General features: G+C 39.8%; 1 protein-coding gene across 3 annotated transcripts in view; it reads right to left on the bottom strand.

The window, feature by feature from the left end:
• The window catches only part of LOC125092250 (cationic amino acid transporter 3), a 311,497-nt gene that overhangs the window by 263,325 nt on the left and 22,743 nt on the right, over nucleotides 1-25,429 (bottom strand). For all 3 annotated transcript variants that reach the window (XM_047716623.1, XM_047716624.1, XM_047716625.1), the window contains exons 3-5: nucleotides 9,542-9,663; nucleotides 8,332-8,416; nucleotides 3,108-3,187 (exon numbers count right to left, since the gene is read on the bottom strand). In XM_047716623.1, the coding sequence (XP_047572579.1) occupies nucleotides 3,108-3,187; nucleotides 8,332-8,416; nucleotides 9,542-9,663 (287 nt within the window). The remainder of the gene's footprint in view (nucleotides 1-3,107; nucleotides 3,188-8,331; nucleotides 8,417-9,541; nucleotides 9,664-25,429) is intronic.

Here is a 25,429-nt window from a genome sequence, read left to right as displayed (position 1 = left end):
CAATTATAAAAATATATTTTTTGGATATAACCAGTTATTCATTATATTAATATTGTTAGGCACCAAGATTGTCAGGGCCAGGAAAAGAGACACAAATATAACATCAAGAAGCTAAGTAAAATCCTATCATCCTATCAATTAGAAATAACACTATGTCTTAAAAGAAAAGGAGGGGGTCGCCTGGGTGGTCAGTCCTTAAACCTCTGCCTTCAGCTCAGGTCATGAACCCAGGGTCCTGGGATCGAGCCCCGCATCAGATTCTCTGCTCTACAGAAAGCCTGCTTCTCCCTCCTCCACTTTCCCTGCTTGTGTTCCCTCTCTCACTGTGTCTCTCTCTGTCAAATAAATACTATGAGGGTCACCTTCGTGGCTTAGTCAACTAAGCATCTGACTCTTGGTTTTGGCTCAGGTCATGATCCAGGGTCATGGAATCCAGCCCCATGTTAGGCTCCACACACAGCACAGAATCTACTTGCCCCTCTCCCTCCCCCTTTGCCCTGCCCCCAGTTCACACAGGCACTCTCTCATTCTCTTAAATAAATAAATAAATAAATATTTCTTTAAAAATATCACTATGGGGGTGACTGGGTAGCTCAGTCCTTAAAGCAGCTATCCTTGGCTCAGTTCGTGATGCTAGGGTCCTGGGATCGAGCCCTACCCACATTGGGCCCCCTGCTCAGTGGGACACCTCCTTCTCCCTCTCCCACTCCCTCTGGCTGTGTTCCCTCTCTCCCTGTCTCTCTGTCAAATAAATAAAATCTTTAAAAAATATATAACTATGAACTTACTATATATTTTATCTTTCAAAAACATATGTATTACATAGCTCTGTCTAGTAAAAAGATCTAGAAACAAAGACCAATGCAGTAGCAATGAGTACTTGTAATTTCCACATTATGGTTTCTGAATAGCATCCTCCACTAAAAGGAAACAGAGCTCTTTCAAGGTATAACTAGGGCAGGAACTACACAAAATGAGAATGGATATCTTGTCATATCAGAAATCAAATTTTGACTATTATTTCAATTTTGCTGTTAAAGATTACTGGAGTAGGGGCGCCTGGGTGGCTCAGTGGGTTAAAGCCTCTGCCTTTGGCTCAGGTCATGATCCCAGGGTTCTGGGATCGAGCCCCACATCGGGCTCTCTGCTCAGCAGGGAGCCTGCTTCCTCCTCTCTCTCTGCCTGCCTCTCTGCCTACTTGTAATCTCTGTCTGTCAAATAAATAAATAAACAAAATCTTTAAAAAAAAAAAATTACTGGAGTAGTGTCAAAAGGCTTCAGAATCACTTCAAGAGGCTTCTTCTGGCCAAAGATAGGTGCTTCAGTAAGAATAATAACTAAAGTGGATTGAAATGCATTACAAATGTGAGTTCACAATGACACTTTTTAAAAAAAACCTACCTGATCATCATTTAAGGATGTTAGAGAACCAACTCATTCTGAAGACTGCTTTTAAAAAAAAAGGCAGGAGAAAGAGTCAAGACTGTCCTTTCTTACAAAGGTATACTTCAAAGTATACAAATAGTTGATGAGGGAAAGTTTCCCTTTAACCCAGTTAATAAAGAAGGAAGGAATAAAGAAGCAGAATGTGCAAATATCTACAGAAATAATGGACCTAGGGACTATCATCAAAGGGCACTAACACAACAAAAGAGACAAATAGATGCCAGATGGAAGTATGCCATACTGCCTATGAATTATTCTTCACAAAACTAACCTGAATCAGATGTTTCTACATCTACCTACCAGTTTACAGGAAAAACAGGAGACAAAAGACTTTATTAAATGATACTGTAAGGATGCAGTCATCAGAATCTAGAATTTAGGAAACTCTGTAGAACAACCTTGCTTCTTCAACAAATACTATTCAACAGATTAAGAAAGGAGGGGAAAACATGTAGACTGAAAGAGCTGTATTAACAAAATAGGAGGGGCACCTGGGTGGCTCAGTGAGTTAAACCTCTGCCTTCGGCTCAGGTCATGATCTCAGGGTCCTGGGATTGAGCCCCCCATTGGGCTCTCTGCTCAGCAGAGAGCCTCCTTCCCCCTGTCTCTCTGCCTGCCTCTCTGCCTACTTGTGATCTCGGTCTGTCAAATAAATAAATAAAATCTAAAAAAAAATAGGAGATGTGGACTTTCTTTACTCCTGGTTCTAAGGAACCAACTGGAGGAAGGAAGGGAGAAGTCAAGAGAGAGCACACAAGTGGGCAAGAGCAAGTGAAAGAGTGAGAGTCTGAGAGTGTGGGGACATGAAGGCAGGAGGGGAAGACTGGATATTTGATGATTTTAGGAAATCTTTGTTAAATTTTATCAGGTGTGAACCTAGGCACTGGGTTTGTTTGACTAAAAAGAGACACCTTGTCAATGCACCTGGATGGCTCAGTAGGTTAAGTGTCTGCCTCTGGCTCAGGTCATGATCTTGGGATCCTGGGATCAAGCCTAGAATCAGGCTCCCTCCTCAGTGGGGAGTCTGCTTCTCCCTCTCCCTCTGCCCTGCTCATGTTCTCTCTCTCTCAAATAAATAAAATCTTTTTAAAAAGACACGTTGTCTTTTAGAGAAACATATTGAAATATTTATGAAAAAAATGATGTTTTGTATTTGTTTCAAAATAATCCATGGGATCAGGGGTTTGCTGTTGGAGGAGATATAGAAAAAAAAAATGAGTGGTCAGGAATTGGTGATTACTCTAGCTGAGTGACAGGTAAACGGGGAAACCATTGTACTATCTTAGCTATTTTGTGTGCACATTTGAGCTTTTCAATAAATGCTATTTTAGAATACGGGGAAAAATATTTTCCACTAAAAAATAACACTTGCTTCTAGGGAGCAAGTCAGGAGTAGGGAATGATGAAGGAGAGAACTATTACTTTTTATTACTTATCATAAATCCTGAATTTAAGTTCAATATTTTGTCCACTGAATCACCGTAATAATGACAGTACTGCTGAGACCTTTAATTGTAATAGGTACAATTTTCATAAAAGGAACATGGATAACACTAAAGGATATAACCCTCTTTCCAGTTCACACTAACTTCAACCATATTCATAGGAGTAACGGCTACTTCACTGCATCTGCACTTTCTCCTCATTTAATTAAGACTTACCAAAATCTGTCTTCGAATAGCTTCTTCTGAAGCAGCTGAGCCTCCACACATACACACCAGCTTGCAAGCAACATGCCGTACTGCAAAATAGTAATCAGACACCCATAAACACAAAAACATTCATTGTTTTATACACTTATAAAAAGAAAGGAGGAGTAAAGTGAAACCAGTCTTATTAAAATAACTATGAAGTCCTTTTCAAAAAATCAATTATCAAAAGTAAATGAGCTGAAAATTATCAAATGAATTATTTGCTTGATGCTTCAGTCAGATAGATACTTAATTTTCAAACTTTAAGCTCTGCAGGTTTGGGAGCCTGGGTGGCTCAGTGGGTTAAGCCGCTGCCTTCAGCTCAGGTCATGATCTCAGGGTCCTTGGATCGAGTCCCGCATCGGGCTCTCTGCTCAGCAGGGAGCCTGCTTCCCTCTCTCTCTCTCTGCCTGCCTCTCTGTCTACGTGTGATCTCTCTCTGTCAAATAAACAAAATCTTTAAAAAAAAAAAAAAAAAAGCTCTGCAGGTTTTAAATTGTGAAGACTCACCTAGTCCATGTGATGTTTCTGTATATATTATGCTAACAGCAAAATAATTCTAAGTAACACTAGAATCGAAAGCTATTCAACAAGGGCACCTGGGCAGCTCAGTCAGTTGAGCCTCTACCTTCAGCTCAGGTCATGATCCCAGGGTCCTGGGATCAAGCACCGCATCAGGTTCCTCACTCAGCGGGGAGCCTGCTTCTCCTGCCCGCTGCTCCCCCTGCTTGGGCTCACTCTCTCTCCCCTCTCTGACAAACAAATAAATAAATAAAATCTTTTTTAAAAAGAAAGCTATTCGGGGCACCTGGGTGGCTCAGTGGGTTAAAGCCTCTGCCTTCCGCTCAGGTCATGATCCCAGGATCCTGGGATAAAGCCCCACATCAGGATCTCTGCTCAGCAGGGAGCCTGCTTCCTTCTCTCTGCCTATCTCTCTAACTACTTGTGATCTCTGTCTGTCAAATAAATAAATAAAATCTTAAAAAAAAAGAAAGCTATTCAATACCTGACAAAATTTCTGAACATAAGAATAGTTTGAGGGGCACCTGGGTGGCTCAGTGGGTTAAGCCTCTGCCTTCAGCTCAGATCATGATCTCAGGGTCCTGGGATTGAGCCCTGCATCAGGCTCTCTGCTCAGCGGGGAGCCTGCTTCCCCCTCTCTCTGCCTACTTGTGATCTGTCTGTCAAATAAATCAATAAAATCTTTAAAAAAAGAATAGTTTGATTAGTCCCCTAAATTGTGACTCTTTTTAAATATATTTTCTGTTGATAATGTAAAAGTTCTTGAAGTATAACTTAGAAAATATAGATTATCATTATATAGTTCATTTCCCCTAAAAATAAGAAAGTTTGAATAACTATGAGCTCTTTATCTACAGAGTTTCTCTCATCATAAAACATTTACAATTTTTAAAGATGACTTCATAAATAACTGAACTAGTTGCTTTGAAGTTAGATCTCAGCAGCCATTCAACCTATACTAATACCATTTTCAATTAATAATCCATTCAAAGAGATTTGCCCAGATGAAATTATAGGGTAAGTGAAGTCAGATTCTCATTACCCATCATGAAATATAAATCCTATTCATCCTTTAATAAAGTTGTTTCTGAAAAAAACTCCCAATAAAATACCTCCTAATCATATATTTGCAGTCTTGCTCTTCCAGTTTTGAAAATGTTCCCTTTATTTTTTTCCAAACTTTACTTATTCTTCGGTATTCTCAAGGAACCTGATCTCTCAATCATTTTCCTTCTCCAAAGATAGCTTCAGTACCTCCCTCTCAATTTACTCTTTCCCTTCTACCTTCAAACATATGTTTCTCTTCCTTCAAAAACATCAACTAATCCTACTGTACTTCAAGCTTTTATCCCACTTCTCTTTCTTTCAAAGACAAACTTCTTAAATTGAATGGTCTACTACCTCTATTTTCTTGCTACTCACTCATCTCCTTAAGCCCCTGCATTGTTTTGCATCCTTACCACTTCACTAAAATCACACAACCAAAGACCACCTTCCCTGACTTCACAGCAACATTCCACAATGACCATAACCTTTTTTAAAAAAATACTACTTCCAGGGTGCCTGGGAGGCTCAGCTCATTAAGCTTCTGATTCTTGGTTTCAGCTCAGGTCATGATCTCAGGGTTGTGGGACTGAGCCCCACCTCAGGTAGAGTCTGCCTGGGATTCTCTCTTTCCTCTCCCTCTGCCCCTCCCCTGATCACATGTGTGTGCACTCTCTATTGCTCTCTCTCTCTCAAATAAATAAATAAATAAATAAATAAAATATTTTCTAAAAAATGCTACTTCCTTCACCTCACACTATCTTGGTTCAGCATTGACCAGCATCCCACTATGGGAAATGCCTTAGTCTAAGAACTTTGCTCCCATCCCCATATTCTTGATCTGGCTGTTTACAGTTACTATAAATAAGGCTTCAGGCCAAGGATAGGGCCAAGACAGAATGCTACTTCGGTATAAAGATGCTTTCTTTGTTGCTGTAGTTTGTCTTAGTCTCCTCACCAGTCTGTTCTTGGCCCCTCTATATTATAAGCATATTGGTTAGGTGCTTGCTGTCTGATTCCTTACATCTGCCTTACTCTGCTCCATCAGTGCCCAAAGCTTGATATCTCAATTGACTTCAGACAACACAATGTTGTATCCTCTGGCATCTGTGAATTCCTTATTTTTATTGTTAATCCACTCCTTCCCAGATCCTCCAGCATAATGGATGCCTGGTATTTTTCTTCTGGAGTCTTATCTTGTCCCTTTCACTTACTGCCTGCCATAATATGGTATGACCATCCTATAAGGAGTAGACACTGAATAAATGGATAGTGAGTCTCCTCTAGGATATTTTGACTGTTACTTTTGGTCTCCTATCCTTGTTTTTTTCCTTCCCAGTCCTTAACAACCAGAGTCAAAGTAAAAATCTCACTACTGTGTTCTCTTAAAATTTGGTTCTTAAAATTTGGTGTGCAGGGGCGCCTGGGTGGCTCAGTGGGTTAAGCCTCTGCCTTCAGCTCAGGTCATCATCTCAGGGTCCTGGTATCAAGCCCCGTATCAGGCTCTCTGCTCAGCAGGGAGCCTGCTTCCCCTCTCTCTCTCTCTGCCTGCTTCTCTGCCTACTTGTGATCTCTGTCAAGTAAATAAATTTTAAAAAATTCTTTAAAAATTTGGTGTGCATGAGAACAGTTTTCAAATTATATACACGCCCAGGTTCTATCTTAAACCTAATAAATCAAAGCCTCCAATGGCCGGGCCTGAGCACCTGCAGCAAAAAAGACTCCACAGGTGATTCTTATTTATATCAATATTTAAGAATAGCTGCTCTTGGGGCACCTGGGTGGCTCAGTGAGTTAAGCCTCTGCCTTCGGCTCACGTCATGATCCCAGCGTTCTGAGATGAGCCCCGCATCGGGCTCTCTGCTCGGCAGAGAGCCTGCTTCCCCCCCGCCCTCTCTGCCTGCTTCTCTGCCTACTTGTGATCTCTGTCAAATAAATAAATTTTTTAAAAAAAGAATAGCTGCTCTTTTTCTCCCTCAGAGAACTCAGCTACTCATGTGGCTTCAACAATCACCTCCATGTAAATAATTACCAACCAAATCTCTACCTTTCTCATAAGCTCTAGTCTCATATCTCTAACTTACTGTCACCTCAAATGCCAACGGTCTAAAACTAAAACTTACAAGTCATTCCTCTACTTCTGGCTTTCCTGTTTCTGGTCAGTGTTCCGTTAATTCTTCCCAATAACAAAAACCTATAGGTTATAAATCCTGATAACTTTTCATCACATACCATTATCTGGGCACAGACAATGAATTTCTGTTAAGGAGACAAAATATCTTCTAATCAACATATTTTTGGAATAAAACTCTTAAATCAGAGGCTTCCTACACTACATCCTGTTTTCCACAGTTTCTTAAAATTACTACACACAGAATAAGCATCCAAATGTCTAATTAAGAACTGCTACATACAAAGAGTCAGTACATTGGGAGAGGTCCATCTACCAAATCTCTACTATAAGACAAATAATGAAAAACAGCTAAGAATAATACTCCCTGATATACAGAGCAATAGGAGTTTAGATTTTAGTATCACACAGTTTGACTGTGTACTAAGTTTCTCCCACAGATAAATTTCTAACTCTTCCCTCCCCATAACTTAGAGGATCAAAAGCTCTGAGGAGCAGTATCAACATTCATCTGAGAGTTAAAGAGGCAGAACTAATCTCTAAACAACCTAATAGAGGAATGGGCTAATAAGTATATTATTGACTATATTAACCACTAATTACCCTAGACCTACACTGAAATTTTACACAATTTGGTTTATATTCATAAAGATAAACCCTTAGCAATGAATTCTACTTGCTGCATACAGACAAAATTCATTTGTCCTTACAAAGCCAAGCAGTCCAGAGATTCACATTTTGGCTCGATGTACCCTTTATAATGGGGCAATATGCTTTCCATAAATGCATTAACTGTCACTGTCTTTGCTGGAAATTGGTAACTGTCAGCACACTACACCAGGCCATTTAGCTAAAGCACTAGAACTCTGCCAGACGGTGGACCACATATAATGGATTCCAAGCAGATGAGTTTGGTTTTAGGGGTTTTGTATTGTTGTTATTCTTTTTGTTTGCTCTCACAGGCAGAAAAAAACTTCTAGAATTTTCTCAGTAACTGAGCCCAAAGTTCATCAACCCATCTCATGAGGAAATTATTCTTTTATGACTTTTAAATCTAAATCCCTCACATGGCAACATTTCCCATTCTATTATCAATGGAGAAAGAAACTACTATTTGATAGTCCTTCAGAAGCCTGAAGATTCTGATCATCTCTTCTCCAGGGAAGATAATCCATGCCCTTTAATATTTCCTCAAGTTCTCATTTTCCTACCCTTTAATCATCTTTGTTGTTCACCACCAGACTATTTCTTGCAACAATGCTTTTATTAATCAAGACCTAACCTCTGGGAAAAAAAAATCATAAAATTCAGGACATTTGCTTAAGAAACTTCTACGTATCGGTCATTTTTTTGTTTAGTTTTATTTTAACAAATATCCATCCACAAACTAGTCAAGATATTATTTAAAGTGCAGGAACAATTTAATGTGTAATAAAAATACTACTAATGTATAATAGAAATACTACTCATACCACGAGTCACAAAATATATACGTACATTTAGCTTTCTGCTCTTCACTTATAATCAAACCTACTCTCTTGGTGACTGCCCAGTTCCACAGGTTTACTGCCATTTCTTCCACCTGGGTAAGAGAAACATTTTCTCAGCAAGTTAAAATACTGTCCACCTCCAATGATAATATTTTTCTTGCATGTTTTATGGTCCTGTGACTATTGTGATCATTTACAGGCCCTCTGTAATCTAGTCCCAGTCTACCTTGCTTCCCCCAAAACATACCCACTGTAGAGTAATTATTTGACTGTCCCATGAACACAACTTGTTAATTCCTATCTATACAGTTTTATTCATACTACTGGCTTTACCTAATAAACCTCCTCCCATTGCCTTTACATGACTCAAATTCACTTCAGTCTCCCCAGGAACATATACAAACCTTCAGCAACTATTACAGTCTACGTTGATCTCTTTCCTCTTTGAATTTCTATATTCATTAAGTTTCACATAATTGAGCAATTAGTTATGTTGCTTTGTATCATTTATTGTTTAAGCTGTTATTAAGGCATTAGGCTTGAAAATCCAAAAATAAATTTCTATGTATTTATAATGGTTAATCATGAAGACTATTTTTTTCTTATACAGGACATTAATAGTGAATCATCAAAATTTATCAGGGGCACCTTGCTGGCTTAATCAGTGGAGCATCCAACTCTTACTCTCTGGGTTGTGAGTTTGAGCCTCATGTTGGGTGTAGAGATTCCTTAAAAATAAAATCTTTCAGGGGCACCTAGATGGCTCAGTCACTTAATCATCTATCTTCAGCTCAGGTCATGATCCTGGAGTCCCACAATCAAGCCCCACATCAGGCTCCCTGTACAGTGGGTCAGTGGGGAGTCTACTTCTCCCTTTCCCTCTGCCCCCCCACACTGCTCTCTCTCACTCACTCTCTCAAATAAATAAAATCTTTAAAAATAAAATCTTCTGGGCGCCTGGGTGGCTCAGTTGGTTAAGCGACTGCCTTCAGCTCAGGTCATGATCCTGGAGTCCCGGGATCGAGTCCCACATCAGGCTCCCAGCTCCATGGGGAGTCTGCTTCTCCCTCTGACCTTCTCCTTGCTCATGCTCTCTCTCACTGTCTCTCTCTTCTCTCAAATAAATAAATAAATAAAATGTTTAAAAAAAAATAAAAATAAAAAAAAAATAAAATCTTCTAAAAAATTACCATAAACAAAATTATTTGTGTACCAACCTGAGCATCCTGTATTTCAGCCATAGACTCCCTGTTGATATTTGCTATGTCAGCAAATAGCCTGTCAATTGCCTCAGGTATGCTGGGTGAATTATCTCTTAAAATCAGGTTTTCAACAATTTCTGAAATAACGATGGATGATAAAAGTGCTGTGAACCATATCACCATTAGCTAAAAGTAGCAAATCATTTTGAAATCTGTTCCTAGATCTTTGGTAAAATGAATACAGCATGAAGAAACTTGTATTATCCTCAGAGTAAAACCAAACTGGATACAAAGCTTCACATAACTAAGAGTAGAGTACAATTTTCAAATAAAATTTGTATTCCATGAGAGTCACTTGTTTATAACTTAATCATCACTCATTCCCAGAAAGCAAAATGTACTAACTTCACAAACAGGTCACCTTAAAACTATAAAATAGAAATTAACAACGTCTTCAAAACTAGAAAATGTAGAAATTCTGGGGACACCTGGGTGGCTCAGTCGGTTAAGTCACTGCCTTCAGCTCAGGTCATGATCCCAGGGTCCTGGGATGCAGTCCCACATGGGGTTCCTTTCTCACCAGGGAGTCTGCTTGTCTCTCTCCCTCTCTCTGTGCCTGCCACTCTGCCTGCTTATGTGCTTGCTCACTCTCTCTGACAATAAATAAAATCTTTAAAAAAAAAGTAGAAATTCTGAAAGGAGACATATATGTGCCAGGTAAAACTGAAATACTTATTATTAATAATTTTAAGCATTAGACAGACATAACTAACAATGCTGGCTCTGAAGTCTGACCTTACTCTGAGAAAAAAATGACATGCCCAATTAGCAACAACATTAACATTTATTGAATTTGTACAAATGATGTCACCATTTTCTAAACAATCTGAGCTCCAGACTCCATATAACTAAATCTTAAAAGGCCACAGAATTCCTTAAAAATGAAGCATGATATAAAATCACAATTGATGCCTTTCATACTATCAAATTGAGATTTTTCCAAACTCATGTAACAGAGGTCTACATAACCTCTACATGTCTCTAATTTCTTACAATATTGTTGAGCATCAACTAGCAAAAATGTTAATATTCACAATACTAAGCAGTACAGAGCACCTTCTGAAAAAATTTTTTTGAAATTTTTTAATTATTTTTTTCCTTGCCATAGCACATACCCTCCCCAATATCCATCACCCAGCCACCCCATCCCTCCCACCCACCCTCTCCCTGAAATAACTTTCAACATGCTGCAATAATCTGCTAAATGAAAAACTGTCAGTTAAGCATCAGAAAATGGATTCACATTAAGACTTCATAAAGCAAGGCGTACCCATATGGCTCAGCTGGAGCATGCAACTCTTGATCTCAGGGTTGTGAGTTCAAACCCCATGTGGGGCAAAGAGATTACTTAATAAAAAAAAATAAAGACTTCACAAAGCAAATTATGCTCAAACATACCCAAATATTTTTTTTTTTACAGCTCATGGAATCTTTAGAACACAATGCATTAGCAGAGGTATTAAGGAAAATATACCATACATACTTCGTACATCTCAGGTGATGAAATATATACAGAAAGAAAAACCTCTAGCTTCCCTACTCCCAATAAAATAGATTGTGGAAAGGCTAATATTAAATATCTTGATTCTTCTAAGATTAGGTAAGTATTAGGCTGAGGAGCATATATATTACAGCCCTTTCTCAAAATACTGGTAACAGAATTAGGGAAGTTTAGAATGGGAGCAAATACCTGCAAATCATATATCTGATAAGGGAGTAATATCCAAAATATATAAAGAACTTATACAATTCAAAAGCAAAAAATACAATAAAATTTTTTTTAAAATAAAAGCAATAAAACAATCTAATTTAAAAATGGGCAGAGGATCTGAATAGACATTTTTCCAAAGAAGACATACAGAAAGTCAACAAGTGCCTGAAAAGATGCTCAACATCACAAATCATCAGGGAAATGAAAATCAAAATCACAATGAATTAGCACCTCACATCTGTTAGAATGGGTAATAAAAAAACTAAGAAAGAGGGGCACCTGGCTGGCTCAGTCAGTAGAGCGTGAGACTCTTGATCTCATTCAGGGTCATGAGTTCAAGCCCCACAATGGGCATGGAGCCTACTTTAAAAAAAAAAAAAAGACAAGAAATAACAAGTGTTGGCAAGGATGTGAAAAAGGAACCCCTGTGCACTGCTGGTGGGAACATAAATTAGTGCAGCCACTACAGAAAACAGTATGGAATTCCTCAAAAATTAAAAACAGACCTACCATATAATCCAGCAATTCCACTTCTGGGTATTTATTTGAAGAAAATGAAAGCACTAACTTGAAAAAATTATATACTCCCCCACATTCACTGAAGCATTATTTACAACAGCCAAAATACGGCAACTACAGACAAATGAATAAATTATGGTATACACACACACACACACACACACACACACACAATGGAATATTATTCAGCCATAAAGGTGAAGGAATTTGTAACAAGATAGATGGAACTTAAGGACATTCTGCTAAGCGAAATAAGTCAGAGAAAGACAAATATTATACAATCTCTCTTATATGTGGAATCTTAAAAAAAAAAAAAAAAAAAAAGGCACCAAGCTCATGGGCACCTGGGAGGCTCAGTCAAGCTTCTGCCTTTGGCTCAGGTCGTGATCCCAGGGTCCTAAGACTGAGTCCCACATGGGGCTCCCTGCTTCTCCCTCTGCCTCTTCCCTCTGCTCGTGCTCTCTCAAATAAATAAATAAAATCTTAAAAAAAAAAAAGCTCATAGATATAGAGAACAAACTGGTGGTTTCAGGTGTGTGGGGGGGTGTGAAATGGGTGACCAGAGTCAAAGGTACAAACTTCTAGTTATAAAGTAAATTAAGTCATGGAGATGTAATGTACAGCATGGTAACAATAACTAATAATACTGTATTGCACATTTGAAAGTTGTTAAAAGAATAAATCTTAAAAGTTCTCATCACACAGGTGCCTGGATGGCTCAGTGGGTTAAAGCCTCTGCCTTCTGCTCAGGTCATGATCCCAAGGTCCTGGGATTGAGTCCCGCATCAGGCTCTCTACTTGGTGGGGAGCCTGCTTCCTCCTCTCTCTGCCTGCCTCTCTACTTGTGATCTCTGTCAAATAAATAAAGTCTTTAAAATAAAAAATAATAAAAAAATAAAAGTTCTCATCACGAGAAAAAACATAACTATGCATGGTGACAGATATTAACTAGACTTGTTGTGGTGATCATTTCACAATACATACAGTGACCAAATCATTATGATACATACCTAAACTAATATAATGGTGTATGTCAATTATACCTCAATAAAAAAAGAATTAGGCAAGTTTAAAAATTATTTTTAAGAATTCAAGTATTATTTAAAAAGATTTTTTTTTTTTTTTTTTTTTTTTTTTAACGGGGCATCTGGGTGGCTCAGTGGGTTAAAGCCTCTGCCTTCAGCTCAGGTCATGATCTCAGGGTCCTGGGATCAAGCCCCGCATTGGGCTCTCTACTCAGTGGGGAGCCTGCTTCCTCCTCTCTCTCTGCCTGCCTCTCTGCCTATTTGTGATCTCTGTCTGTCAAATAAATAAATAAAATCTTAAAAAAAAGATTTATGTATTTTATTTTTTTTTAAAGATTCTATTTATTTATTTGTCAGAGAGAGAGAGAGGGAGAGAGAGCAAGCACAGGCAGACAGAATGGCAGGCAGAGGCAGAGGGAGAAGCAGGCTCCCCGCTGAGCAAGGAGCCCGATGTGGGACTCGATCCCAGGACGCTGGGATCATGACCTGAGCCGAAGGCAGCTGCTTAACCAACTGAGCCACCCAGGCGTCCCAGATTTATGTATTTTAAAAAAAGATTCTTTTTTTAAAAAGATTTTATTTATTTGATAGAGAAAGAAAGCACAAGCAGTGGGAGCAGCAGGCAGAGGGAGAGGGAGAAGCAGGCTCCCCACCAAGCAAGGATCCCGACTCAGGACTGGATCCCAGAACCCTGGGATCATAACCCAAGCTGAAGGCAGATACCCAACAGACGGGGCCATCCAGGTGTCCCTAAAAACAGATTCTTGAAATGTTTTTGAAAAGAAAACAAAAACCCAATATAAATTTTTTTTTAAGATTTTATTTATTTATTTGTCAGAGAGAGTGAGCACAGGCAGACAGAGTGGCAGGCAGAGGCAGAGGGAGAAGCAGGCTCCCCACCGAGCAGGGAGCCCAATGTGGGACTCGATCCCAGGAAGCTGGGATCACGACCCGAGCCGAAGGCAGCCGCTTAACCAACTGAGCCACCCAGGCGTCCCATCCCAATATAAATTTTCAATTTGAGTTCCTTTTTTTAAAAAAATACATATACTTTACTAGAATACTACTCACAACTTGTGGTTACATAATACATGAGATTGCAAAGACATGAATTTTGATTTGTGAATGTCCTCTTAATGTTTTATATAATTCATTCTCTGTCAACATAATTCCGGTCCTTTCAAAACATATTTTCAATGTCAATCAGTTGAGCAACTTGACTGACACCAGCTGAGGCAGTGAAAGCACTGCAGTGCTTTAGGATAAAATGCAGTCAGCAAAACTGAGTAAGTAGTAGACATCACATAGCTAAATGGTTGGACTTACACTATGAACGAGAGAGATCTGCTTCTGGGAGAAGCTCAGAAAAGAGCTTCTATAAATATAGCTTATTCCTGAGATCTGAAGACGACATGCTATTAAGATTACATCCAGCAAGATTGTACATTTTGAAAGAAAGTTATTCAATTATCTTCCTAACTACTGAAATAAACTATGATTTACAGCATGATTTCAGTCAATTTAATTTAAATGAGATTCATCCTGAAGGGGTTACTCTATTCAGATAGCCATGTTAATCAGTACCAATTAATTCTGATTTGGTAGACCTCATTCTAGGTACAGAATAATAGAAAATAAGCATTTTCCCTATCCTTGAGAAAGGGAACTTCCATTACAAGGAAAAATAATCTATCGAAAGTGCCGCCAAGTGTCTCCCTGTGGCCTCCATCAGCTCAACCAGTCATTTGAAAGCCAAAGTAGCTCAAAGACCTGTCAGGGTCAATTCAAGATTCTACTCCAAGTCACAATGACTATCTGCAACTTCTTTAGTGAGAAAAAAACAAAAATGACAATAAAATTAACATTTGCATAGTGCTTTACAGTCCCAAAGCTTTTTCACATGTATTCTCATTTAATCATCAATCTACTCTGCAAGGGAGACATTTTTATTTTTAAAAGATGCAGAAACAGGTTTAACAAAGTGCAGTGACTTCTCTAGTGATACAAAGAGAAAATAGCAAACTAGGATCTGAACTCAGTCTTTCTAATTTGAAATCCTGTACTTTCCCTTATTCTAGTTCTGTCAGGAAGGGCCTGAAGCAAGTAATATGCCAAGACTGATACAACTAAAAAACAGCAGGTAGAAAACAAAGAGCCAACACCACTCAGCATACCACACTGTAACTCTGATTGCAGGCTAAGAGAAAGTATCCCAGCTGAGGCTAGTTTGAATGACCATAGCCAAATATTCAGTGTCAAATGGCATGGCAAACTCAGACAAACAGATGTAGTCACAGATTAAAATCACACTGTAAATATTTTCTATGGTCAGAGAGATCATCATTTTTATACAATATTCCAGGAGGTCCAAATGACAAACTGGGTATGGTACAAGAGAATCCAAGCAGCTAGCTGTAATGCGGAAGTCAGAAGGACTGCCTGCAACGCAGTTCAGAGAGAACTATTCACAGTGGTGTATTGTACTTCTGAGCATCTTGGTCCTGGAGGACAACTAGAAAAGGACACATGATAGGCTAACTCCGTGAAAATCCTGACAAACAGAAACGATACAACTAGCTCCAAAGCTCAACAGGTACCTAGAGTTTGCCCCTAGCATGTTAAATCTCAAATCTGATGGCCAGCAGGACTTCACGTCAAACCAACTTCTTCCCTCCTGCACAATACTGCTATTCTTTTTGGCCCTGGACAGAACTGGCTTAGTGACTGGAGCGAACCGAAGCCTGGGCTCAACAGGAGATAAAGCTATATAAAGTTCTGGAGGGCAACTGGCTGGGAGTATGGGGAAGCAAGAGCGGACAATTATCACGCTAACCAAAAAAGAATTTGGCTTGATTCTGGTCAAACTACATGAGTAGGAAGAATATCCCAAAGAGCGGCAGCTCAGTCCTCTCAACCAAAGGCACACTGTCTAGGGATGCAATTAGATATTTTTTATCTTTCACACTCTTCTAAATACAAGGCCCATAACCAAACTCAAGTTGCCAACTCATCCAATCCTATCCGTAAGCATCTTCTTTACCAAGTATCTGTATATATTACTCTCTTACTCTCACTGTACCCTGTTCCCCTTCGTAGCTGAGCCCTGTTGTCTTTTTCCAGTGAAAGATTTTTTTCTAAGTTTTTTTATTTCAGTGTAATTTACACCCAATGTTACATTAGTTTCAGGTATACAACATAGTAATTCAACAATTTTAAACATTATTCTATACGCACAAGTATAGCTACCACCTCTCAACATATAATGCTATTACATTATCATTGACTATATATATTCCTTAGGTTGTGCCTTTTATTCCCATGACTTATTTATGCTATAACGGAAAGCCAGTTATCTCCCATTCCCCTTCACCTATTTTGCCCTCCCCCACTACCCTCCACCCCTCCCCTCTGGCAACCATCAGATTGTCCTCTGTGTTTATAGATTCTTATTCTCCTTTTTGTTTGTCGATTCATTTGTGATTTTTTTTTTTTTTTTAGATTCCACATATGAGTGAGACCATACAGTATTTGTCTTTCTCAGTCTGACTTATTTCACTTAGGATAATACCATCAAGGTCTATGCATGTTGTCACAAATGGTACGATCTCATCCTTTCTATGACTGTGTTATTACACTGTATGTGTGTGTATACATCTTATCTATTAATCTATAAGTGGATTCATTACACCTGTCAAAATGGCTAAAATCAAGAAGGCAAGAAATAACAAGTGTTGGCAATGATCTGGAGACAAAGGAACCCTTCAGAGTGCCTGGATGGCTCAGTCTGTTAAGTGTCTGCCTTCACCTCAAGTCAGGATCCTATGGTCCTGGGATCAAGTTCCACATTGGGCTCCTTGCTCTGCAGGGAGCCTGCTTCTGCCTGCCACTCTTCTCCCTACCTCTGCATGTGCCCCAACCCCAAATAAATAAATAAATATTAAAGGAGTGCTCTGCCAGAGGCACATATATTTAAAAAATAAAAATTAGGGGCGCCTGGGTGGCTCAGTGGGTTAAGCCACTGCCTTCGGCTCAGGTCATGATCTCAGGGTCCTGGGATCGAGTCCCGCATCGGGCTCTCTGCTCAACAGGGAGCCTGCTTCCCTTCCTCTCTCTCTGCCTGCCTCTCTGCCTACTTGTGATCTCTGTCTGTCAAATAAATAAAATCTTTAAAAAAAAAATAAAAAATAAAAAATAAAAATTAATTTTAAAATTAGGGGCGCCTGGGTGGCTCAGTGGGTTAAAGCCTCTGCCTTCAGCTCAGGTCATGATCCCAGGTCCTGGGATCAAGCCCCGCATCAGGCTCTCTGTTCAGCAGGGAGCCTGCTTCCTCCTCTCTCTCTCTGCCTGCCTCTCTGCCTACTTGTAATCTCTGCCTGTCAAATAAATAAATAAAATCTTTTAAAAAAATAATTTTAAAATTAAAATTAAATAAATTTAAAAATTTTTAATTAAAAAAAAAGTAAAGAAAGAAAAAGGAACCCTCATATACTATTGGTGGGATGCAAATCAGCACAAGTACTGCAGAAAACAGCATGGGGGTTCCTCAAAAAACTAAAAATATGAGGAATGCCTGGGTGGCTCAGTGGGTTAAGCCTCTGCCTTCGGCTCAGGTCATGATCACAGGGTCCTGGCATTGAGTCCCGCATGGGCTCCCTGCTCGGCAGGGAGCCTGTTTCTCTCTCAGCCTCTGTTTGCCTCTCTGCCTGCTTGTGTGCTTGCTCTCTCTCTCTTTCTCTCTGACAAATAAATAAAATCTTAAAAAACTAAAAATATGATTCAATAATTCTATTACTGGGTATTTACCCAAAGAAAAATGAAAACACCAATTCAAAAGGATATATACACCCTTATGTTTACTGTAGTATTATTTACAATAGTCAAGATATGGACCCCACTGTTTTTGACTGAGAATGTTCTGTTCAGCTAAGATCTGGTTTGTTTTAATTACCACAGTTACCAAAGGCTATTTCTGTTTAACTAACTTCAATTTAATTAATTGATTTCTGTTTACTGAGTGTTAACAATGTGATAGGCACTGGAGAAAGACTTAATCCAAGACACTAGCCTAGCAGATTCACATCTGAATTAGACCAGAAACAAAACTTGGAAAGGCTGGGAATGCAGCTGACAAACTGTAACAACACATTTGGAAGGCTGAAGTGGATTAGCTAGGCTGAGTACATTTAAGCAACTCTCACCAAAAGAGGTATTTGAAGGAAGAAAGAAGTCTAAGTTGATTAAACTGTCTTTGTGGTTTCTTATCTCTAAACTATTATAAACTACACACAATATGTATAAAATAAAACTTGCACAGAAGAGATCAAAAGTGTAATAATATCAAAAGACGGCTAATTTTCCACACACAATATCTCTTTTTTTTAAGATTTTATTTATTTATTTGACAGAGATCACAAGTAGGCAGAGAGGCAGGCAGAGAGAGGGGGGGAAGCAGACTCCCTGCTGAGCAGAGAGCCCAATGTGGGGCTCGATCCCAGGACCCTGAGATCACAACCCGAGCCGAAGGCAGAGGCCTTAACCCACTGAGCCACCCAGGCGCCCCTCCACACACAATATCTTTAGCCTTTCCAAACCTAACAGAGTATACTAGTTATTTAGAGGATCAATAAACAAAACATCATAAACAATTAGGCATTCCATGAATTGGTTTTGGGTTTTGTTTGTTTTTACAGAGGGAGATAGAGTCAGGAGGGGCAGAGGGAGAGAGAGAATCCCACACTGGGCATGAAGCGCAATGCAGGGTTTGATCCCACAATCCTGAGATCACAACCTAACCCAAAATCCTGAGGCACAGGCCTAACCAAGTGAGCCACCCAGGCACCCCACTCTTTTCCCTATGAATTGTTTTTATGGTGAGGGAGTAACACAGGAAAGCTTTATCTAATGTATCAATGTACATTTCTAAATCTCCATCAGAAATATACAAGGTCAGGGCACCTGGGTGGCTCATTAGGTTAACAATCTGCCTTCAGCTTAGGTCATGGTCCCAGGGTCCTAGGATTGAGCCCAGTGTGGGGCTCCCTGCACAGCAGGGAGCCTGCTTCTCCTTCTCCCTCAGCTGCTCCCCCTGCTTATGCTTTCTCTCACTCTCTCATTCTCTGTCAAATAAATAAAATCTTTTAAAAAAATAAAAGAAATATACGAGGTCATCCCTGGTGATAGCAACATGAACAGAAGTTCTTTCATCTATTCATTCATAATATTTAATGAGGGGTGTCTCGGTGGCTCATACAGTTAAGATACCAACTTGTGATTTCAGGTCCTGGGATGAGGCCACACTCAGCGGGGAGTCTGCTTAAGATTCTCTTCCCCAGGGGCACCCGGGTGGCTCAGTGGGTTAAGCCTCTGCCTTTGGCTCGGGTCAAGATCTCAGGGTCCTAGGATCGAGCCCCGCATCGGGCTCTCTGCTCGGCAGGGAGCCTGCTTCCTCCTCTCCCTCTGCCTGCCTCTCTGCCTGCTTGTGATCTCTGTCAAATAAATAGATAAAATCTTTAAAAAAAAAAAAAAAAGATTCTCTCCCTCACTCCTTCTGCCCTACCCCCCATTCATGCTCGCTGTCTCTCTATAAATCTTTAAAAATAAATAAGCAAACATTTAATGATGATCACGTTATTTTGCTAAGCACAGATCTAATGTAAACAAGACATAGTTCCCTCCCTTGAGCAGCTTTTACAGTCATTTCCACACAAGATATATATGAATACACATTTACCAATCAACCAATATCTTAGAGCTAAAAATCACCTCAAAATTTCAGTAAAACAGGGACGCCCGGGTGGCTCAGTCGGTTAAGCGACTGCCTTTGGCTCAGGTTATGATCTCGGGGTCCTGGGATAGAATCATGCATTGGACTCCCAGCTGAGGGGGGAGCCTGCTTCTCCTTCTTCCACTCTCCCTGCCTGTGAGCTCTCTCTCTCTCTCAAATAAATAAATAAATAAATTTAGTAAAACACTCTAATTTTACAACTAATTAAAATAAAGCATAGAGAAGTTAATTAACTTGCCCAAGATAGAAGCTATTAGTTGCATAGCATGAACAAAATACAAGACAACTTCACTCTTCCTACTTTGGCTGGTGTCCACATTTCTCCTTATAAAACTTAAGTCAACAAACACTGAGAATGCCTGGTACCAAGAAGATACCATGCATCTTGGTAGGAATACAAAGATGAAGGAGGCCATCTAAGCCATCAAGTAGGTAGATCACACTACTACCAGAAATTAAAATGGGAACATTTACAATATTATGTATTAAGTGCTATGAATACCAAATGAATATAAAGAAAGAATTGAGAAGCTGCCCATTTGAGAGTTGGGTTGTAAGAATAGCAGAATAGGCTTAAGGTGCCATTCTATTTGAGATGGCTCTTGAAGGATGAGTTGGAGATCACGAGACAACATACCAAACAGAGGGAGATGCATACACAGGTGCTGAAAAGCACAATGGGTTCAAATAAACATAAATAATTATATATGGTTAGAAAAATTGGTAAAAGAAGGTTACAGAAAACACCATTAGAAAGGCATGTGGAAGGAGAGCTAAGTTGGCTCAATCAGTAGAGACTCCTGTTCTCAGGGTCATAAATTCAAGCCCCCACATTGGACATAGACCTTACTTTAAAAAAAATTTAATTAAGAAAGGCAGGCATGTAGGGGACAGAGCCTGAAACACATTACATGGCAGACTAAGAAGGTTGTATTGTGTTAGTTATTCTACCTCTTCATAAACTGTATTATTATTGCTACCTAATATGTGCTACCTAATATGTACCCAACAAGATTTCTGCACAGGCCATATAGAAGCTATGCTCATGACTCTGAACTATGTGGCCCTGTCTTGGAACATTTCCTAATAACTCTGCCATTCCTAATCTGAGGATTCCCATTATGGTATTTAAAGGAATAGGGAAAAAGTAGTTCAGGGAAGCTTCCAAATGAATTAAATCCATTGAGATCCAAAGAATGTCAATGATCTTGACTAAGTTTAGTACTAAAGTTTTTTTTTTTTTAAAGATTTTATTTATTTATTTGTCAGAGAGAAAGAGGGAGAGAGAGCAAGCACAGGCAGACAGAATGGCAGGCAGAGGCAGAGGGAGAAGCAGGCTCCCCGATGAGCAAGGAGCCCAATGTGGGACTCGATCCCAGGACGCTGGGATCATGACCTTAGCCGAAGGCAGCTGCTTAACCAACTGAGCCACCCAGGCGTCCCAGTACTAAAGTTATTAAGTCTAGATCTGTAGTCTAACATGGCAGCCACATGTGGCTACTGAGCACTTTAAATGTGGTTAGTCCAAAGTGAAATATGCTATAATTGTAAAATACACATCAGATTTCAAATATTTAGTATAAAAAAAGAATGTAAAATAACTAAGTAATTTTGTATGCTAATTACATGTTGAAATATTTTGAGATATGTGGGGCTAAAATATAGTATTAAAGTTATAATTTTTACTAAAAATAATTGCACCTGTCTCTCTTTACTTTTTTTTTTCCTCTTTACTTTTTAAAGATTTTATTTATTTATTGGACAGACAGAGATCACAAGTAGGCAGAGAGGCAGGCAGAGAGAGAGGAGGAAGCAGGCTCCCCGCTGAGCAGAGAGCCCGATGTGGGGCTCGATCCCAGGACCCTGGGACCATGACCTGAGCTGAAGGCAGAGGCTTTAACCCACTGAGCCACCCAGACGCCCCCCTCTTTACTTTTTAAATGTGACTACTCAAAAAAAAAAAAATTTTTAAGTAGGCTCCAAACTGAGCGTGGAGTTTAATGCAGGACTTGAACTCACGACCCTGAGATCAAGACATGAGTTGAGATCAAGAGTCGGATACTTACCCAGCTGAGCCACCCAGGCATCCCCATAAATTACACTTGTAACTCACATTATAGGTCTAACAGATAGGGCTGAACTAGAGTATGATATTGTGACTGACTTCTGAAAATTTGTTGAAGCAAATTAGTTAGTATCTACATAATAGTCATCATCATAAATTTAATAGGAAAAGAAAGTATAAACTTAGATATTTTAATGGACCATAAGGGTATATATATATATATAAAAGCAAACACAAAGATGTTAGAAATCTAGAAAAAGGAGAACTGTCTCCAAATTAACCATAGGAGCGGTGCCTGGGTGGTGCAAGCAGTTAAGCATCTGCCTTTGGCTCAGGTCATGATCCCAGAGTCCTAGGATCAAGCCCTATAGCAGGGTCCCTGCTCAGCAAGGAGTCTGCTTCTCTCCTCCCCTCTCCCCCTCCCCCCATTTGTGCTCTTTCTCTCCCTCTCTCAAATAAATACATAAAACCTTTAAAAAAAAAAAAAACAAATTAACCATAAGAAAGGGAGTCCTAAAACTTGATAAACAGTTGGCATTCTTTAAGAATCCTGATGCTGAGAAGGACAACTGAGCTAAATTTTTTTTTTTTGACAGACAGAGATCACAAGTAGGCAGAGAGGCAGGCAGAGAGAGAGGAGGAAGCAGGCTCCCTGCTGAGCACAGAGCCTGATTGGGGGGGCGGCGCTGGATCTCAGGACCCTGGGATCATGACCCGAGCCAAAGGCAGAGGCTTTAACCCACTGAGCCACCCAGGCGCCCCTGAGCTAAATTATCTTGGTACAACTATACTTTAAACACGATTCTTTAAACACTCAATTTTTTTCTATTCCCATATTAAGTTGCTTTCTATTTTGGATGGTCCTGGTGCTTGCCAAGATGAGGAACTTTCTCTGAATCAGACAGGACAGTTTTAGGAAACGCCCCCAGCCGAGGCACTATTTTTAATTGAGGTATAAATGACATATGTTATATTAGTTTCAGGTGCACAACATATTATTCAACAATTCTATGCATTATGCTATAGTCAACAAGATAAGTGTAGTTATCATCCATCACCATACAACATTATTCCAATATTATTGACTATATTCTTTATGCTGTACTTTTCATCCCGATGACTTTTTATTTTATAACTGGAAGTTTATACCTCTTAACTCCCTTCAAATTAAGAACTGAATCTTTCAAAATCTGTCCTCCAGAAAGGACATACTCTAGACAATCTGTTGACCTGGTTACAAAGACACATTACATCTCAGCAAATCCACTCCTAGGTATTTCCCCCAAGAGAAATGAAAACCTAAGTCATTTTAAAAACCTTATACAAGGGGGCGCCTTGGTGACTCAGTGGGTTAAGCCACTGCCTTCTGCTCAGGTCATGATCTCAGGGTCCTGGGTTCCAGCCCCTCATCGGGCTCTCTGCTCAGCAAGGAGCCTGCTACCCCTGCCCCCCCACCTGCCTCTCTGCCTACTTGTGATCTCTGTCAAATAAATAAATAAAATCTTTGGGCGCCTGGGTGGCTCAGTTGGTTGGGCGACTGCCTTCGGCTCAGGTCATGATCCCGGACTTCCAGGATCGAGTCCCGCATCAGGCTCCCAGCTCCTTGGGGAGTCTGCTTCTCCCTCTGACCTTCTCCTCTCTCATGCTCTCTCTCACTCATTCTCTCTCAAATGAATAAATAAAATCTTTTAAAAAATAAATAAATAAATAAAATCTTAAAAAAAAACCTTATACATGAATATTCATAACAACTTTATTCATGATAGTCAAAAATGTCCATCAAGATATGAATGGATAAACTACGGTATATTTATTCCGTGGAATATTACTAAGCAATAAAAAAATTAACTACTCCTGGGGCGCCTGGGTGGCTCAGTGGTAAAGCCTCTGCCTTCGGCTCAGGTCATGATCTCAGGGTCCTGGGATCAAGTCCCGCATCAGCCTCTCTGCTCAGCAGGGAGCCTGCCTCCTCCTCCTGTCTCTCCCTGCCTACCTCTCTGCCTACTTGTGATCTGTCAAATTAAAAAAAAAAATCTTAAAAAAAATTAACTACTCCTATACAACAATATGGGTGAAACTCAAAATAATTATGCTTAGTGAAACACAGCACAGAAAAAAAAAAGAATACATACTATATGGTTTCATTTATAAACTAATCTATAGCGACAGAAATCAGAACATTGGTTGCCTAGAGTGGACAGTGGGGGGTAGACTGACTACAAAGGGGCATGACAGAATTCTCTAAGAATGTTCTATTCTTTGAAATGTTATTTATGTGGTTTCACATTTGCTCAAAAAATGGTATCAACCTGTACACTTAAAATGTGCAAATTCTACTCTACATAAATTATGCCTAAGTCTAACTGATTTCTGAGAAAAAACAATAAAAGAGAAAAAAGAAAAGGAAGGAAAAGGAAGGTGGGAGGAAGGAAGAGAAGGCAGGGGAAAGAAAGAAAAAGTACTGCAAAGCTGAAATCCCTGGAGGCTGTAGGTCGGGAGGAGAGCACAGTGTGGCATCAGACTTTGTTCAACATCAGGAAAGCAGTCTTGGAATACCTGGCTGGCTCAGTCAGAAGAGCATCTGATTCTCAATCTTGGAGTCCTGGGTTCAAAGACTCACACTGGGTGTAGCGATTACTAAGGGAGGAAAGGAGAAAGGGAGGGAGGCAGGAGAGAGGAAAAGAGAAGAGAAGGGAGGGGAGGGTTGGGGAAGGGAAAGATAGACGGGGGTGCCTGGGTGGCTCAGATGGTTATGCGTCTACCTTCTGCTCAGGTCATGATCCCAGGGTCTTAGGATCCAGTCCTGCATCCAGCTCCCTTTTCGGCCAGGAGCCTACTTTTCCCTCTGCCAGCCCCTCCCCCTGCTTGTGTGCTCTGACAAATAAATGAATAAAATCTTTAAAATTTTTTTAAAAAGTTAAAAATAATAATAAAATAATTTTTTAAAAGGCAGCCTCAGGGGTGCCTGGGTGGCTCAGTGGGTTAAAGCCTCTGCCTTAGGCTCGGGTCATGATCCCAGGGTCCTGGGGTCGAGCCCAGCATCAGGCTCTCTGCTCAGCAGGGAGCCTGCTTCCTCTCTCTCTGCCTGCCTCTCTGCCTACTTGTGATCTCTCTCTGTCAAATACATTAATAAAATCTTTAAATAAATAAATAAATAAAATTAAAAAAATAAAAGGCAGCCTCAAAGGTAAATAGGAGGTTGGTCCCTTTTGACCATCTTCACCCATTTCCCCACCCCAAGAAAAACTGTAACCTATGTGAGATGATGAATATGCTAACTAACTTTACTGTGGTAATCATTTAGATATACATACATATATAAAATGACCACACTGTATACCTTAAAAATCACACAATGTTATATGTCAATTACATCTCGATAAAACTGAGGGGGAAGTGAACAAGAGAGTTCATAACAGAAGTACACATACAAAGAGCCCCAAGAGTCCTTCAAAAAGTTGAACGTGAAATTCTAAATCTAGGGACAAAGTTAAGTACAGAATAAGACAGTTGCCAGACTTTGAAGACAAGAGCAAATCAGTAAGGCTGAACAAACATGTTGCTTGATGGACTGATATCAATCTGAAATGAGGTTTTTTCGTGGCATAGCATTCTGTTATTGGCCTTGTCCCATTTAACAATTCCGTCGATAAACTGGATGAAGGCGCACATGGGTGGCTCAGTCAGTTAAGTGTCTGCCTTAGACTCAGGTCATGATCTCAGGCTCCTGGGATCAAGC

Source organism: Lutra lutra, chromosome X (genome assembly GCF_902655055.1).
Source record: "Lutra lutra chromosome X, mLutLut1.2, whole genome shotgun sequence".
NCBI lineage: Eukaryota > Metazoa > Chordata > Mammalia > Carnivora > Mustelidae > Lutra > Lutra lutra.
Note: the sequence above shows the minus strand (reverse complement) of the source record. Positions and strands in the feature narration are given on the sequence as shown.